Source organism: Panthera leo, chromosome F3, assembly GCF_018350215.1.
Source record: "Panthera leo isolate Ple1 chromosome F3, P.leo_Ple1_pat1.1, whole genome shotgun sequence".
Taxonomy (NCBI): Eukaryota; Metazoa; Chordata; class Mammalia; order Carnivora; family Felidae; genus Panthera; species Panthera leo.
Genome location: NC_056696.1, coordinates 69,061,069 through 69,078,708, shown reverse-complemented (window position 1 = coordinate 69,078,708; position 17,640 = coordinate 69,061,069). Strand labels below are relative to the sequence as shown.

The following is a 17,640-nucleotide window of genomic DNA, read 5'->3' as shown; positions in this document are numbered from 1 at the left end:
GCTCATCTACCCGTTTCAGGCGTCTAGGGAGGAAGCCACCGGCCACAAGCGACTACTTTCAGAGCCTCTGGATGCGGGGGGGGGGGGGGGGGGGGCAGGCAGAGCCAGCGGGGGCCCTCGCTCTAGCCATCCCCCTGAGCTTCAGAGCACTGGGGTGGAGGACCGCTCTGAACAGGAGGTCGCCTTTCTTCCTATCTTTAGGCACGAGGGTTAGTGTGTATGGGCTCGGCCTGGGGATGGACAGCGACAAGAGACTGGGAGGGACACAAGGTGATCAGTGATGAAAAACTCAAGAAGTAAGGAAGACAGGACAGGGCGGGAGCAAGAGGAGGTGAAAGGCTGGTACTTCACCATGATTAAGGAAAACTCACCCCCATCGCTAATCCCAGGGAAGGGTATGGAAATGGGGAGAAGTGAGAAATCAAACACCAGCGATTGAGCAAAGGGTCATGGAGCTAAACTAGTCGTTGAGCAGCCTCTACGTGACTGAGCCTGAGGGGAGAAACTCTGGGAAGGCTCCCGCTCTGCCCACCCCCAGCCCACCCCCACCGTCCCCCCCACCGCCTCAGCACCCCGCCAGGCACTAGGCTGGGCGTTCCCCATGGCTCCCAGCTCCCCACCTCGTCTACACTTCCTACTTCCAAACCCCATCACAGGTGGCCTGGCTCCCAGGGAGGAGACTCAGCTCAGGGCAGGGATGGCCCCCAACCAGACGGTATTGCACATTCTCTGTTCCTTACTTTTAATCTCAACTGACAAACTTGGGCACCTGGTACCTCCGAGCTGGGGGAGGGGAGACATGACAGAAATGGCACTTTGTCATGGCGGGCCGGGCGGAAGAGGCTAGACAGACATGCCACAAGGCAAGGTGATTTGCAGGGAAAATTTAAAAAACAACAAAAAACAAAAAGAAAAAAAAATAATAAAAAAGCTTCCAATTTCGTGGAAGAGAGAAAAGCAAAACCAAACGATTTATCCAGTGCTTTCAAAGCACAGAGGGCAAAGCAAAGATGTAAGAATATATCTTTTTATATATATATATGTATATATATATAATTTTAAAATAACCCCAGACCCAGTTTCATAATCCCCCTTCTCCCCCACTTACAGTCAGGGGCACCACAGGCCCCAGAAAAAAAACTCCAAACAGCCCCATCACTATCTGTTACTAGCATCTAGCTTCAGATCACTTCACCACTGGGGGAGCCCAGACACAGGCTGTATCTCTGCTCCTTTATTAAGTGCTCAATGAATTTGGGGGAAGGGAGGAAAGAAAAAATCCAGGAAGGCCCGTAGGGCCAGTAGAGTAACCCACAGTGGCTCTGGGGTATGGGGAGGGGGGGACTGAGCCTGATTCCAGCTCCTTCTCCCCACTGACTCACAAACTTTATGGGCAAGATGTGCAGTTTGTGTGTGTGTTAATTTTAAAAGTGCCTTCTTACTTTAAAAACATTATTTAATTTTTTAAAATAAAAGTGGGGGAACTTTCCCAGGTGGCTTTCAAGGACAAAATTCTGAACTCCTCTTCACACGTCTCTGCTCAGTGTATCCCTTTCCTGTACTCTGGCAGCTTCTAGAGCTGGAGAGACAGGTGAGTGTTACGGGAGAGCAGAAACCCCTGCCTTTTAGGGGCTTCCTTTACCTCAGAGACAGCCTGGTCCCCCTCTTGCTTCCCCCACGGTGTGGGCAGATGGGGTGCCAACCTCTCTTATCCCCAGAACAGCAACATTGCACAATTCAGTTCATTCCCTACATTAGTAGCGCTTAAGAAAAAGCTGAAAACAACAAAAAAGGAAAATTAATAGATTTCTGGAGATGGGTTGGGGAGGGGGCACCACAACTACTTTTGCAGCCGAGACTCAGAGCTGGCTTTGACCAGAGTTGTGTGGCTCTGAGCAGTGGGTTCTGCACTCAGGACAGCAGACCAGGGCAGGACTCCAAGCTGGTGAGGCATCCCTGTTCCCTCCTCCTGGCTGGAGGGTGGGACAGACAGATGGGGTCTCACCTGCTGGGAGAGAAAGCCCTTCTCTCTTCCCTTCTCTGTCTCACTCAGCATGTCCCGCCCAGCTCCCAGGACACTGGCTAACTCAGGCTGGATTATAGACGGGACTTGGGGGATTGAGTTTACCAGGAGCAGATCAGGATTAAAAAGGTGGGGGGGGGGTATTTTACAAAGAAAGTAAGGTGAAATAATTTTGGGCTAGTTGACCTGGAATAGACTTCTATCTCCACTGGGACCAGGAGAGCATCCAAGAGGCCAACACCAGCCTCCGTCCTCCTTGGCTCAGCACTATACTTGTCCCCATGTCCCTCTCCCCTTTCTCTGTGGGTCAATTCCGTGGTGGTTACATTTTAAAGCTTCTCCCTCCAGGCTCATTCCCCTCATTCTTAGAGCCCAACTTCAGTACAAAACACCACCTCCCAGACTGTCCAGCCCAGAGACACCAAGGGCTGATGTCCTCCCTATCTGATGCCATCACCTTGCCCCACCCCCAGGTTAAGTGCATTAAAAACTTCTGCCCCCAACGTTGCCAGTCATATCTGCTTGGGGACCCCCTGCAATGCTCCTGTCATTTATCTGAATGTCATCTGTGTTTACAAAAAAGAAAAAAAAAAAGAGAAAAAGGAAAATATTGAGAAAATAAAAAGGTTTAACCGTCCACTGAACAAAGGGGAGGACACACAACATCATTAAAAATGATAATAATTAGAGCATAAAAACTTTAGAAACACACGTCAGAGGGCTTAGATTTCTCTCTCCCCAGGACCTCACTCTGACCTCATCCGAGGTGAAGAGCACCTCACTGTGAAAGAAAACCGGAGAGAAGACAAGAGCGGCAGAATCGCAGCAGTGAGAGAGGGGTGGCGGGCAGGGCAGGTGCGTTTTCCTGTTGATTTCTAGGTTTGTCTTCTGTTTTCTGTTTTGTTTTCCGTGTATGGTAGGCACCAGTACAGGCACTGCATGCGACGGAAGTTGGGGGCAATGGGAGAGGAGGGGTAAAGGGTTCAAGGCTGGGGCAGTGCACGTGGACAGGCGTTATTTCTGCCCGCTGATGGACTGCGCTATAGACCGGGGAGGGATCATGTCTAAAAGGTACTCCCGCTGTCTGTCTGCCAAACTGGGAGCTTTGTGTCCTCCGATGCCGGTGTTCAAGTATGCAATGTTGACACCTGGACCCAGGAGACAAAAGCGGGGGTGGGGGGGAGGGGTGGAGGGGCAGGCGTTAGAAGAGGAAGCAGCATCTTCTTGACTGCACGACCCGGCGACCGTCCCAGGTATGACCTGGGAGGACCCGGGGGCGTGGACTTGGAGGTGGGGCGGGGGCACCAGAGGTTGCGTGCATCTGTCCAGACTTAGGTAAGTGTTATGTCAGCAGCCAACTGCCCCTCTGCACCCCACGTTTAGGGAAAGGGGTCCTCTCGAAACTTCAGTCCTACCAGGAACAGAACAAACACGGTCTTGACCGGATGGGCGAGTCAGAGAAACAGAGGAGAGCATTGAAGACACAGGGATGCACTCATGGAATACGTTTCGGATTTCTGTGAAGCAGCAGCCCTCCACCATTCAAACAGGGTGGGGACAGCTGACCCTGCTCTTGCCATCGAGGTCAGTGACCACACACCCACCAACGGGGCCACCAGACAGTGAACAGACGAGGGCAGGGACCGTGCGGTTTTCACCACCAGAACCCTATCGCGCTGTGCTCGGCACGGACCACGAAGCTAGCAAACACGCTAAATGCCCAGAGTGAAGGGAGGAAGGCCTGAAGAAAGCGCAGAAGCGGAAGAGCGGCCTGCTAGCCTGAAGGCCCCCCCATCGCTGCTTCTTACCTGGCATCCCAAGGAGGCCACCAGGCACAGACAGCTGCGGCGCCTGCGCGAAGTTGGAGAGCATGGAACGGGCAGACGTGGGTATGCCGCGCTGGAGGCCGCTCTGGGGCTGTGGAGCCTGTGACAGGGAGCAGACGGTGGGTCGCTAGGTGGCCGTGATGGAAGGGGTGGGGGGGGGGGTAGGGGTCCGGGAAGAAGGACTTGCCAGCAAAGGCGGACACGCTGGGATCCGCGGCTGGCAAACCACCCCAGACGGCCTCACCTGCCGAAGCGTGTGATGTCTCATGATGGTCTCTTGTTTACTGACACTGGACACGGCCGGAGCCGCAGTGGGGGAAAGGGCTGCCTGCTGCTGTAGTCGCTGTTCGATTTCCTGTCGGGAGTCAGCAGGTCAACTTGGCAGGACAGCACCCGATTTCCTACCCGGGAAACCCAGGGCTCCTCCTATTTCTACTGCTGCCAACACGACAAGTAGGAGGCATGTGGAGAAGGCAAGCTGGGGCTCTGGGCACAAGGAGCTAGCCCTGCTTTGCTGATTAAGGGGTCCGTCTGTCCAGGAAAAGCCGGCGCTCAGATGCTGGCAGGAGACGCCTGGGTGGTGGCAACCAGCTGACGGACGTGATGGTGAGGAGTTTACGGAGGTTTTATTTTTGACTCCCGTCTACCTGCTTTCCAGAAGGTCCCTGGACGCCACCCAAAGGGGTCTGATGGGTGGTGGGGTGGAAGCAGGATTGAGGGGAAGGGTCCAAGCTTCCCAACACATCTTCCCCTCGCCCAGTCCGCAGGGCACGCCCGCTCCCTCCTTGCCGTTCCTCTTGGCCGGGCCACATTACAGCCCACTCTCTCCTGGGTCATTCCCTTGTCAGATACGGACCGCAGAGAATTCGGTCTCTCTGAGAGATTTCCAGTACAAATATAATCCCTCCCACCAAAATCCATCTGTTTGAGGAGGACAAGAAGTTGAGGGATTTCTTCGGCCGCCACCGGGGAAGGCCACATGTGTGCCTCCTGTCTGTCCCCACCCCGGACCACACTGTCATTCACGCGCTTGCCCCGCCAGAGACAGTCACGTGGAGATCAGCAGACAGATCGGTACGGGGAGGGACAGGGAACCCGGGCCTCCAGGCCGTCAGGACTGTGGGGATCGCACAGACAAATCCTCTAAAAACCAGAAGGAGCTACCTTTTGGGAAAACCCAACCTGAGTAGGTGGTTGGGGAGACATCAGGGTTCTTACCTGTTCCTGCTGTAGGGCTTTAACAAAAGCATTTTTCAGCCGGTTGGTGTGTTCGGCCTTTAGAGCCTTCTTCTGGTTGGAGGTCATACACTGCTCGCACAGAATCTTACCATTCTTCTCTTGCTTCCAGTGAGGGGTGAAATCTGTGCGGCACTGGGCGCAAACAAAGGGTTCGACCCGCAGGAGTGAGGCACAGCTTTTGCCTAGATGCCAACAGAGAGAGCAATCAGGGCCTTCGCATCTCCCCATCTCCCGATTCTCTTCACCAAATGAATTTTTCAGGAGGTTACTCCGCTGAATTCAGAAAGAGACTCTACGAGAAGAGTACTCTGCAGTTTAGAAAATAACTTTTATTTCATTCGACTGTAACAACGTCACTTTAGGGAATTCAGACGGTACCGTCCCCACTTACAGAGGAGGACACGAAGAAACAGAGCTCCCGAGGGCAAAGCTGAGACAAGAACCCGGCTTTGCGGACTTTTAGTACAGCAAGAAGGAAGCGTGCTAACTCACAGGGCGGCAGACTCCACCTGGGTCCGCGACACGTGCTCCTTAGCACGTTTTTACCTCAGACCGCACTGTCACATTTCCACCGTTTAGTTGCCAGTGTCCAAATCAGACCTGTTTAGAGTCAATGCTGAGCCCTTCAGGCACTTTCCTCCACCGTCAGCTGTTCCCCTAAGTCCACGTGTCTGGAAACTCAGGCTTAATAACTTCTGTTAGTGCCAATGCTTCACAGTCTGGGTCAGCTCTGGTTCACAGCTTCCACGTGGTCACGGTCACCTACTCAGTCAGTACACCTACTTTCCCACCTGTAAGTCCTCAAGTGGCAGGGACTGAACGTAACAACGCAGCGCAATGCCACACAAGCGCTGATGTTACACGTAAGTGTTCTAGTCACCAAACTGCGTATACATCGTGCTGGGCACCACTGAAAAGGACCAAACAATATCCTGCCAAAAATATACACGGTCTACAAAATACAATACAAATGTTAAGCCTAAGATATACAGACATACAAGAGGCATTTCCGAGTAACGAACGGGAGGTGGTCTGACAACAGTTAAGAACAGGTTACTTGACGTCACACAGCGCCCTGGGATACGCGGCCCAGGTCAATCAGGCTTGGCAACCTCCTGCGTAGATAAAAGACTGACCACATAAAACAGCCTCACCTTGGCTGTCGATGACACTCTGTACGACTTCTTCCAAGCCCACCATGTAGATGAACTCGCTATTGGCCGCGCTAGGCAGGAAGTGAAGCAGGGGAGCAGGAGGTTTAGGCGGCGGAATCTCCAGGAGGGTCTTTTCCAGCTGTTTGCGAAGAGCCAGTTTGGCGGCAGCCTGGGAGTTGGCGGCATCGGTCATGGCGCTGGGGCTCGGCAGGGGGGAGGACACCCTGTTCACAGTCCCCGGCTGCATGTGGGAGGCGAGGTTCATATAGATGGCAGAGGATGTTGTGCGCTGGCAGGGAACGGAAGAACTCGACTGCTGGAACGGAGGGGGCACAGGGTCAGTGGCGGGGTGCGGGGGAAGGACGAATTCTTGCTTCAGTGGCAGAAAACACTACCTGAGCCGAGTTGGGACAACTTAGCTTTCCCGAAACTCAGAAAAAAGGACGAGGTGTCCAACCTCAATGAAGAAGAACTCCAGCACACGGGAAAAGAGAACGACAGAGGCTAGGAGGCGGAGGAACACAAGCACGGGGGATGCTCTCTGGCCCACATCCTCAGGCCTCTTCTTCCCCTGACCCCCGCTGCTTTCCTCCAGGCGGGTATGAGCCTGCTGCCGCTCTGCCGTGTACAGCCTCCCTTCTCCGCTCCTACTCCCAGGGAGTCCCTCCAGCTTCCACCCTGGGCACTACGATCGATACAAGCTCTACCACAATTACCCTGGCTGTCCTAGAGCTTCTCTATGTCCCAAACCGTACGGTCTGTGGTCCTTTCAACAGGGAAAGCAAAGAAAAGACTTCTCTGTTTCCATATTAGGACTTTCTCACCGGTTGGTAATTGATGGCAGGATTCATGTTGGGTGTTGTGGTGCGTACAAGGCCAGGCTTAGGTGGGCCCCGTTGACCCTGTAGCTGGGCTGGGTTTGGTGCAATAACACGTTGGGACATCAACATATGTGGGAGGGTGGTACTGGTCGCGGAGCGGATGACACTGTGACCCTGAGGGGGAAGAAGAGGAAAAGAAGCAGTCATAGGTGGTAAAACGCTCCACCAACATGCTGGAGAGAGAACACTGCCTATAACACACAGCTGAGTGGAAAAACAGAAACACAGCGAGAGTCGGGAATTCTGTCTACTCCTAGACGAAAAAGGGCTAAGCTAGAAACCTCCAGAGAAGAAAAACCACAGCGGGAAGAGGAGGATTACTTGTCCCACTGTGCCACCCAGTAACACACAGCCAGGCAGCGAGGAGGGACCAACGGGACTGTGTGCAGCACCAGCACCTCTACCACGGCCAGGTTCTTCTACGATCGTCACAGAAGTCCCAAACCAGAGCTGGGATACACGGGGCCCCAAGGCAGGTTACGCACCTGTAATGTTCTCAGACTCTGTGGTTCCACCCCTTGGGCCCCAGGCCGGGAGGGAAGCTTGGACAGGCCCTGCTGTCCCCATGGGCAGGAGATGGCTGCACGATGGATGCCGCGTTCTGCACAACCGGGGTCTGGGGGAGAGAAGACAGAATGAAGAAACAGAGGCAGAAGTCTGGTACACTCCTGGACTTTAAAAATCCCCAGTCAGTGTGAAGCTTCTGTTGACCAGAAGGAAAACCGAGAAAAATGGAATCAAGGTTTTCTTGATTAGGGCCTACAATTAAAAAAAAAAAAAAAAAGAAATCACTCTTCTTAGAAACTAAAAAGCACGGAACTGGACAAGAATGGGCCACCCAGTTGAACCTACCTGGGTGAGGCCACTGTCAGACCCAGCCCCTTACTTCCAGGGCGCAGTCAGTACCTTCTGGACTACGTTCTCCTTCTGGAGCTGGCTCTGCCTCAGCTTCTTTAGCAGCACCAGCCGGGCTTCTTCCAGTCGCAGCTCGTCCCTCAGCTGCTTGATGAGCTGCTGCCGCTCCTCAATGCCTTTCCCCTAAGGAAACACGAGGTCCCTCAGCTATGGGAGCAGGCACCCAGAGTCCCCCTTCCTACGAGATGGTCTCTTCTTCCAGGGCTGAGCTCTGGATCTTGCACACGAAGCAGAAGTAGTAATGGGGATTACTGTCTCTGTGTCCCTGGATCTAGCTCAGGGCTAGGGATTCAGCAGGTGCTCAGAAGATGCTTACAGAACATAAATGCTAATCAACCAGATTCCTGGCAAAATAGAAGACGGGGCAAAGGGAGATGCAAAGGGAACTGTTCTTGAAAACACTGTTTCCAGGGGTGCCTGGGGGGCTAAGGCGGTTAAGCACTGACTTCAGTTCTGGTCATGACCTCATGGTCTGTGAGTTCAAGCCCCCCGTTGGGCTCTGTGCTGGCAGCTCGGAGCCTGGAGCCTGCTTCGGATTCTGTGTCTCCCTCTCTCTTTGCCCCTCCCCTGCTCGCGCTCTGTCTGTCTCTCTCAAAAATAAATAAAACATAAAAAATTTTTAAACACTGTTTCTGGAACTTATTAAAAGCCAAGTTTCTTCTAGATACACATAAAAACTTAGGAGTTTCTCCACATCATGAGAACCAGGGTACAGTGGTTCCAGCCAAGAGTTTATTTCTGTGACTTACTGAGTTTTGACTTTCCAAAGATAAATTATACTGAATATGCTTTGTCACACTATCTTCTTCACTTGATTCTCATAGTGCCCTCTAAAAGGGCATGCCCTCAGGGCACCTGGCTGGTGGCTCAGTCAGTGGAACCCAAGACTTTTAATCTTAGGGTTGTGGGTTTGAGCCCCATGTTGGATGTAGAGATTACTTAAAAATAAAATATATATATATATTTTTTAACGTTTATGTATTCATTTTTGAGAGAGAGAGAGAGAGAGAGCGCGCGCGAGCATTCGTGGGGGAGGGGCAGAGAGAGAGAAAGAGAATCCCAAGCAGGCTCCGCACCACCAGTGCAGAGCCTGACACGGGCTCAAACCCATGAACTGTAAGATCATGACCTGAGTTGAAGTCGGATGCTTAACCGATTGAGCTACTCAGGCACCCCAAAAATATAATCTTGAAAAAAAAAAAATAGTAGCACCTAAGTGGCTCAGTGAGTTGAGCACCTGACTCTTGATTTAGGCTCCAATCGTGACCCCAGGGTTCTGAGATGAAACCCCACATCAGGCTCTGCACTGGTTGTGCAGCCTGCTTAAGACTCTCTCTCTCCCTCTGTCCCTCCCCTGTGCACGTGCTCTCTTTCAAAAAAACAAACAAAAAAACAGTAAAAAGTAAATAAATAAAATGCCCTTGAAGTTAAGAATTATTTATAAAAAGTTTCATCAACAGGTTATTTATTTATTTAAGAAAAAATTTATTTTTGAGAGAAAGAAAGAGAGACAAAATGTGAGCAGGGGAGGGGCAGAGAGAGAGGGAGACACAGAATCTGAAGCAGGCTCCAGGCTCCAAGTTGTAAGCACAGAGCCTGACATGGGGCTCGAACTCACAGACTGCGAGATCATGACCTGAGCCGAAGTCGGACGCTTAACTGACTGAGCCACCCAGGCACCCCTGTGGGTAGTTATTTAGATTCAAAAAGTAAACTACAGGGGCACCTGGGTGGCTCAGTCGATCAAGTATCTGACTCTTGATTTCAGCTTGGGTCATGATCTCATGGTTCATGGGTTCGAGCCCCGTGTCGGGCTGTACCCTGGCAGCATGGAGTTTGCTTGGGATTTTTTCTCTCTCCTTCTCTCTCTGCAACTCCCCTGCTTGCTCACACTCTCTCGCTCTCAAAAATACATAAATTATTAAGATGGTAAATTAAAAAAAAGTAAATTATAAAAAAAACATTACTGGGCCTCTTAGGGAACTAAACAGGAGCAAAAAGGAGGAAAGAAATCATTTTATCTTTCTTCTCTGTTTTTTTACCTTAAACATCTCTAGGTTGGCTGCTTTGAGTCTTTCTTCCATTCGGGAGCTGGAGCGGGGACTGGAAGCCTCATTATCAGATAAAACAATGATGTCTGGGGAGGGAGTCAGCCTCCCACGGTCTGGCTCACTAGATAAGAAAGGAAAAAATTAAGGTATTTCAACAATTAAGAAAACTTCTTTTGCACGCTGAACAAAGAAATCCAAGGGAACTTAAGTCTGTCTCAGTTCACTCAGGAGATTCAAATCTTAGGACACAGACGACACCAAGATGTGAGTGGTGACAAATCCTCAGCAAGTGTGCACTCCATCTGAATTCCTTGTGCAGGGACCAGACACACGGTGACTGGCTTCAGAAATGGGAGTGAGAGGGGAGTGTTCTGATCACATCCATTTGAATCAAAACTCTAAACGCTTCCCCTGTATCTCACTTCCCTTTGGGTTGTCTCATTAGTCACGCAGAGGCTCAAGCAGGGAACAGCCAGCCTGGCGGAGGAAGAAGGGCAAGGGCAGAGCTTAGGTACGGAACGCCCGCTGCCGTGGAGGCAGCTCGGTCGGCCCTGCACCGCGCGGCCCTGGCTGCCTGAGGGTTGACAGAGAGGAGCTTACAGGACAACCCCAGCGGCAGTCCCAAGTTAAGACACCAGAAGGTACTGTGCCAGCTGCCTGAGGGGAAGGACCGGGCCAAGTCTACAGCTTCTGGCAGACCGAAACTCCTAAACCGCATCTCTGGAACCTGTATCTACTGACCAGATTTGTACTCAGCATCTTCCCTCAAAAATAAACTCTCCAGAAACGACTTTGAAATCTTAAATCCTCCTCATTGGCTCCCCCGTATTTCAATTCTCGCTTATTAGACAATTGTGGTTTTGGTCTTTTGGGGCTAGTTAAAAGCATCATACTTATTTCTCTAAGATGATAAAAATGGCACTCCCTAAGAGCTGGATGACCAGAATTCTGGAAATTCCGAATGCCTCAGCTTCCCAAACCAATGACCACATCTTTTAGCTCTCTGACTTCTTAAAAACAAAAAACAAAACAAAAATTAATGTCTATTTATTTTTCAGAGAGACAGAGACAGAGTGCAAGCTGGGGAGGGGCAGAGAGAGAAACACAGAATGTGAAGCAGGCTCCAGGCTCTGGGCTGTCAGCACACAGCCTGACATGGGTCTTGAACTCACGAACCGTGAGATCATGACCTGTGCTGGATTAACCGACTGAGTCACCCAGGTACCCCCTAACTCTGATTTCTTAACTCAAAGATATCTTCCCAGACCCCACTTCCTTGAGTTCTTCAGTACAGTTAGGAATACACAGACTTAAAAGCAATGTGTTTTAGTTCTTACTTAAACATGAAACCCAAATCCTTAACACCCGCAGACCTTTAGTCCTGAGAGCCTTTCTACCATTTCTCTGGGTCTCTTGTCTCAGCTGCTGTTGGGACATGGATGCCCAGGGGCTTTGAACAAAATACCCTGGATAGTTGGGTTAGGCATTCAATTTCTCAACTGGGCTGAATTACTAAAATCAACCAAATTTGGGGCATCTGGAAGGCTCAGTTGGTTGAGCATCTGACTTGATCTCAGATCGGGTCATGATCCCGGGGTCATGGGACCAAGCTCCTTGTTGGGTTCTGCTCCAAACTAAGCACGGAGCCTGCTTGGGATTCTCTCTCTCCCCCTCTGCCCTTCTCCCCCGCTCATACGCTCTCTAAAATTAAAAAAAAAAAAAAAAAAGTAAAATAAAATAAACCGAATTTAGCTGAGAACATAAAACAGAGGCACAGAATGACACACACGACTGTCTTGGAAACCATTAGGTTTGTCTGGATTGCTCTACAAGCACTGGTCCCAGGCAGCTGAGCGTGTGGGGTTCACAGAAAAAGAAGCCACTAGAGGGAGAAGAGCCTTTCTTTCCCTAACCCCACAATGCTGGAGTAACGGTCAAGCTGACCTGAATTCATTTTCTGGTGATTTTCTCATTTCTACATTCCTTCATCCTTACCCCACCCCCCCCCCCCCCCCATCCCTGACACCAACATGGGTGAATGATTTTGAGATCTGGTAGATTTCTACTTTCACTTGGTTCTCCAATGTTTATTCACACCAACAGTCCCAATCTCCTTCTACTCTGTTCAGGGCTGGATACACACATCAAGACTATCTCGAAGCTAAGGGACTCCTCCTTGCTCAAATGAGTGCCTCCTGCCGCTTCGGGGTGGCTCAGCAACAAGACAGGCAGAGCCATTCCTGGATGGAGGCTGTGGAAATGAGCGGCATTTGCTGGGAAGTTGTCTCTGAGAACAACCCTGAGATTGTACTCCTGGATGTGATCAGACCCACATCAGGTGCAGCACAGGCCAGGTGAGGCCCAGGTTTTGTCCCATTCTTCAAGTTTTTTGTTTGTTTGTTTTTTTACTTGTGACCTGGGATTCCGGGCTCATTTATTAAACTTTCCAGGAACAGAAATGATTTTTCCACTTTCCCAAACATGTATGTGATTTACATCATTTGACGTTCTTAAGTATGAAACTCTAGCCATCGGAGAGAGATTACTAAAAGCCTGACTTGTTGCTGACGTCACTCACGACTCAGACTGGCAGGTTCCCAAAAGCTGTGTACCTCCTGATCCTCCTTCTGGTAGTAAAAACAACTAAATAGAAAGAAAACTGCTGTGTTTTTCTAGCATTCCAAAACATAAGCAAACGCTGGTTTCACATACACCTGATTTCATATAGTTTGTAACCTGTCCAACTGATGACAATTATGATATGGCTATCACTGATACCACGGGCTCTTCATTATTTCTGCTTTTAAATTCTCTCCTTTTGTCCATATCAAAGAAACTGTTGCTCTCCTTGCTGAACAATCTATCAATCCCATTCATTCTTAGAAAAAGCTTGGGGCTAAGTAGAAATAACTGTCAGTGTATCTGAGGAAAGGGGAGAAGAGTGACAGAGGCCAGTAGGGCCTAGTTTTCCATGTAGAATGGGGATCTAGATTGTTTACATCAACCCCCTTTTCCTGGAGACCATTATTATTATTTTTTTTAATTATTATTTTTTTAATGCTTATTTATTTTTGACAGAGAGAGACAGAGCATGAGTGGGGGAGGGGCAGAGAGAGAGAGAGAGAGAGAGAGAGACAGACAGACAGACAGATCCGAAGCAGGCTCCGGGCTCCGAGCTGTCAGCACAGAGCCCGACGCGGGGCTCGAACCTACAGACCGCGAGATCATGACCTGAGCCGAAGTCGGACACTCAACCAACTGAGCCACCCAGGAGCCCCTCCTGGAGACCATTAAAAACAGCTCCCAGTTTCCAGAGGCTCAAGTTTCAAAAGCTCATTCCTCTAAAATAAAATTAAATGCAATGGTAGGGTTTTCAAGGTAGTCTGACTTTTTAATACAGACTTTATTTATTTAGTACAATACCAATAATAGCACTAGTGAGATCTCACGAAAATGTGTGACAGTGCTTCTATGAAAAATGCACTTTCAGGGCCAATTTGGGATGTGAGGAATCCGTCCGACATTTCTCCTCTTCCTCCTCCCCATTCAAGTAGGATCAGTTACTTGCTCCAGAGCGGGGAGGGTAGTTATGGGGCAAGTGGGTTGCTCAGGGGCATGATCTCATTCATCTACTTTCTTTTTTTCCCCCCAAAGGATCTAAGGATTAATCTACTTTCATAATATTCAGCTCACACTACATATAGCTTCCAAGCTATCTGAGGATTTTTCTCCTATTTTATGGCCAATAGGGAATTTATCTAAAGTTTCCTAAGGGTTTTAAATGCTATTACCAAGAATAATGTCCCCTCACTGGGTGTGGCTTAAAAAAATAATCCTGGGATAGTACTTAAAAGTATACATTAGAAGCTAGAGAAAGCGGGGGCGCCTGGGTGGTTCAGTCAGTTAAGCGTCGGACTCTTGATCTCAGCTCAGGTCTTAATGTTTATTTTTGAGGGAGACAGAAAGCACGAGTCGGGGAGGGGCAGAGAGGAAGAGGAAGAGAGAGAATCCCAAGCAAGCTCTGAGCTGTCAGCACAGAGCCTGATGTGGGGCTCGAACACATGAACTGTGAGATTATGACGTAAGCCAAAGTCGGACGCTTAACTGACCGAGCCACCCCGGCGCCCCTCAGCTCAGGTCTTGATCTCAGGGTCGTGAGTTCAAGCCCCGTGTTGGGCTCTGCATTGGGCATGAAGCCTGCTTACACAAAAAAAGGAAAAAACAAACAAACAAACAAACAAACAATCTGGAGAAAAGAAACGCAGGCGAGGCTGTAACTGTTCCCTCCTCCTTCAGTCCTAAGACAGATTCAGCAGGGTCAGCGGGAGGGCAAGTGGACACTAAAGATGACTTCCCACGCCCCGTCAGCTGTATCCGAACAGTTAACGAACCGGACGTTCTGAGAGCGAACGTGGTCTCACTGTGACTCACTGGCTCGAAGTCGTGAGTCTTCTCACGACGTATGACTGGCTCGGCCGGCACCTCTTCCCAGCACGTGCTCCACCGTTTCAAGTACTCAACCTTGACAGATGCCCGAGAGAGGCCCCGTGCAGGTGTGTGCGTGTGAGAGCGGGCGCACGGGAGTCGAGCGTGTGAACCGCGACGAACGCTTATGCGTGCGTGGAGCCCGCGGAGGGCGGTACGCACGCAAAGCAAGAACGGAGAGGACTGCCACAGGAAGACGACTGCCCTGTTCACACGAGAAAAGCCAGCCCCACGCTTCTGGACGTACTAGAAGCTGGGACTCCCTAACAAACATTCTAAACCTCTCAGCATGGCCTGAAGAAAAGACTGAGGCCCTCCTAAAATGGCCGTAAGGTCAGAGTGGAGCGCGCGTTCTCTCACTTCCCACTGCCATCCCCAGCTTTGTGGTGCCTCCTTCATCCAGAGACGACCACTTTATCTTAAGGGCACAAGCTACAGGATTCTCTGCATGCTAAGCAGATACACGAGGCACCGAGTCTCATCTGGAAATGAGGGGAATTTACGGTCAGGCCAGATGGCACACATACATTCTCTCTCAAGAAGGTTTAGGATGAAAAACACCTCCTCTCATTGGAATTCTTTCCTTTTCCACTCCATTTCCATCGTTTATGAGAAGACCCTATTGCCGGAGGCAGCCGACCTGAGCCATACCTCCGCCTGGCACTCATATCCACAGGCTCATCGCTGATGTTTTCTTTGCCTGGCCTTCCAGCAGTCCTGGTGTCGCCATGAGGCCTGAGATTCCCATTGAGTTTCTCCTCATAGCCCTTGACACCACTGCCGTCCTGTTTGGTGGGCAGCTCGTGTGGCACGTCGAGATTCGCCAGATCCTTCCGTTTGAGCAGCGCCAGCATCTTCAGGCGTTCCATGGCCTCGTGCCCCTCCATCTTGAGTCGCTTAGCCAGGACATCGTCTCGCTCATCTGCCGGGTCCAAGCTCCGCTTCAACAGGTTCAGGCGAAGAGCATCTTCTGTCATCCTATCCATCCTGTGGGAAGGAGAATACAAGTGAGACCGGAACACAATCCCTTCAACGGTCCGTGAAGAAAGAGGATGGGAGGCAAAGGTATTCGGAAGAATCACAAGAGCGCCTGGCTGGCCGAGTCGGTGGAGCATGTGACTCTGGATCTAGGGCCATTAGCGTGAGCCCCACGTGGTGTCGATCTTACCAAAAAAGAATCATCGTTACGTGGAAGTTCAAAGATCACTGAGCCAGGGGCACCTGGGTGGCTCAGTCGGTTGAGCGTCCGACCTCGGCTCGGGTTACGATCTCAACAGGTCACGAGTTTGAGCCCCGCGTCGGGCTCTGTGCTGACGGCTCAGAGCCCGGAGCCTGCTTCGGATTCTGTCTCCCTCTCTGTCTGCTCCTTCCCTGCTCACACTCTACCTCTCTAAAGATTAAATAAAACCATTAAAAAAAATTAAAAACAACAACAACAAAAATCACTGAGGTAAATATCAACACTCCATCTTCCCAGAACACCTGTATTAAAGGAGATTTCTCCACTCAACTTCAGCAGTGGAAAGTAAGCCTCAAGTGTTTTCTAGTTGTTGAGGTCCTGACTATATCACCGCGCTACTCACCTGGATGGTCCATTAAGAGCCTACATCTCTCAGAAAATAAACATTCTTTTGTGACTGCTTTTCGGTGCCTGTATGCTCAAACCACCCGCACTGGTTTTACCTCTCACACCAAATTCTTCTCCTGGAAAAGACCTCTTTCGTGGACAGGGAAGTTCCTCGGGCCACTCAGGCATATCTTTCATTGGCTTATCTCATTGGAGACAAAAGAGAAAGCTGAACGAAACAAAGAGCGTTTAATGGGCAGCCTCGACCGTCTGCAAGCAGCAAGAATCAGAAGGGCCCACGGTTACCCGCCTCAAGGCTATACAGATAGATTCCGTATCTTAAGATACCTGGCTTTAATGAAAGACTCAGGTGTTTAGGCTGATAGGAGGGAATACTTTCTCTATTTATGCAGCTTAAAGGCAAGAAAATTATCATCTTCCCTTCTCACTTTGATTTTTTTACACTAACAAAATCTAAATACAGAACTTCTTCCACACTTTAAAATCCAGGGCTGTTTTCCTGGTAGGAAATAGCAACGAGGCACTGGAAAGAAAATTTTTTGAGTCTAGAAACATAGGCTCAAACTGCTAATTACATTTATAAGATCAAATATTTAATAAGTTACTTTACCTCCCTAAATCTCAATCTTATCTGTAAAAGTGGGTACTTAGAAGGTGCTCAACAAAATTTAACTGTTTTGTTTTTTTTTTAAGTTTTATTTTTATTTGAGAGAGAGACAAACAGCAAGCAGGGGAGGGACAGAGAGAGAGACAGAATCCCAAGCAGGCTCTGAACTGCCAGCAGAGCCTGACGTGGGGCTTGAAGATACCCCATGAAGATGCTCAACAAAATTTAATTTCTATGCCCTAGGGTTATGACCTCCTCTATAGAGACTTGAAGATACGACATGAGGCCCAATGATTCACAGACTTAAGTAGCAGGACAGAGAAGACTATAAATGTTAACTGGTGCTCTTGAAAAGAAAAATATGTATGTGCTTGAGGCATCTTCCTTTTTTTAAAAATTTTTTAACATTTATTTATTATTGAGAGACAGAGCATGAGCATGGGAGGGGCAGAGAGAGGGGGAGACACAGAATCTGAAGCAGGCTCCAGGCTCTGAGCCGCCTGCACAAAGCTGGACGTGGGGCCCGAACCCACAAACCGTGAGATCACAACCTGAGCCGAGGTCAGATGCCTAACCGACTGAGCCACCCATGCGCCCTCTGAAGCGTCTTCCTTCTTGCAGTGAGGAGTAAAATAAGAGCTATTTGATCCTTTTCTGGGTATGACAAAAAAAAAAAAAAAAAAAAGAAGAGTAGCCAATAAAAGAATATTCAACAAAAGGAAACAGACATTTTGGAGATCAGAAAAAAAAAATCAGAAGCTAGATATCTCTGAGTTTTTCGGTAACGTTTCTTAATTCTCTCTTAAAAAAGTCGTTTTTTGATGTGTATTTATTTTTGGGACAGCGACAGAGCGCAAGCAGGGGAAGGGCA

General features: G+C 49.7%; 1 protein-coding gene across 1 annotated transcript in view; it reads right to left on the bottom strand.

Moving 5' to 3' along the window:
• Positions 1-725: 725 nt before the first annotated feature.
• Positions 726-17,640, bottom strand: part of GATAD2B (GATA zinc finger domain containing 2B) — a 47,612-nt gene continuing 30,697 nt past the window's right edge. Inside the window, 11 exon segments of the mRNA XM_042925814.1 lie at positions 726-3,171; positions 3,832-3,949; positions 4,094-4,204; positions 5,068-5,270; positions 6,243-6,558; positions 7,067-7,237; positions 7,609-7,688; positions 7,691-7,739; positions 8,030-8,161; positions 10,081-10,210; positions 15,226-15,561. Coding sequence (XP_042781748.1) covers positions 3,038-3,171; positions 3,832-3,949; positions 4,094-4,204; positions 5,068-5,270; positions 6,243-6,558; positions 7,067-7,237; positions 7,609-7,688; positions 7,691-7,739; positions 8,030-8,161; positions 10,081-10,210; positions 15,226-15,561 — 1,780 coding nt within the window. The 3' untranslated portion in view covers positions 726-3,037.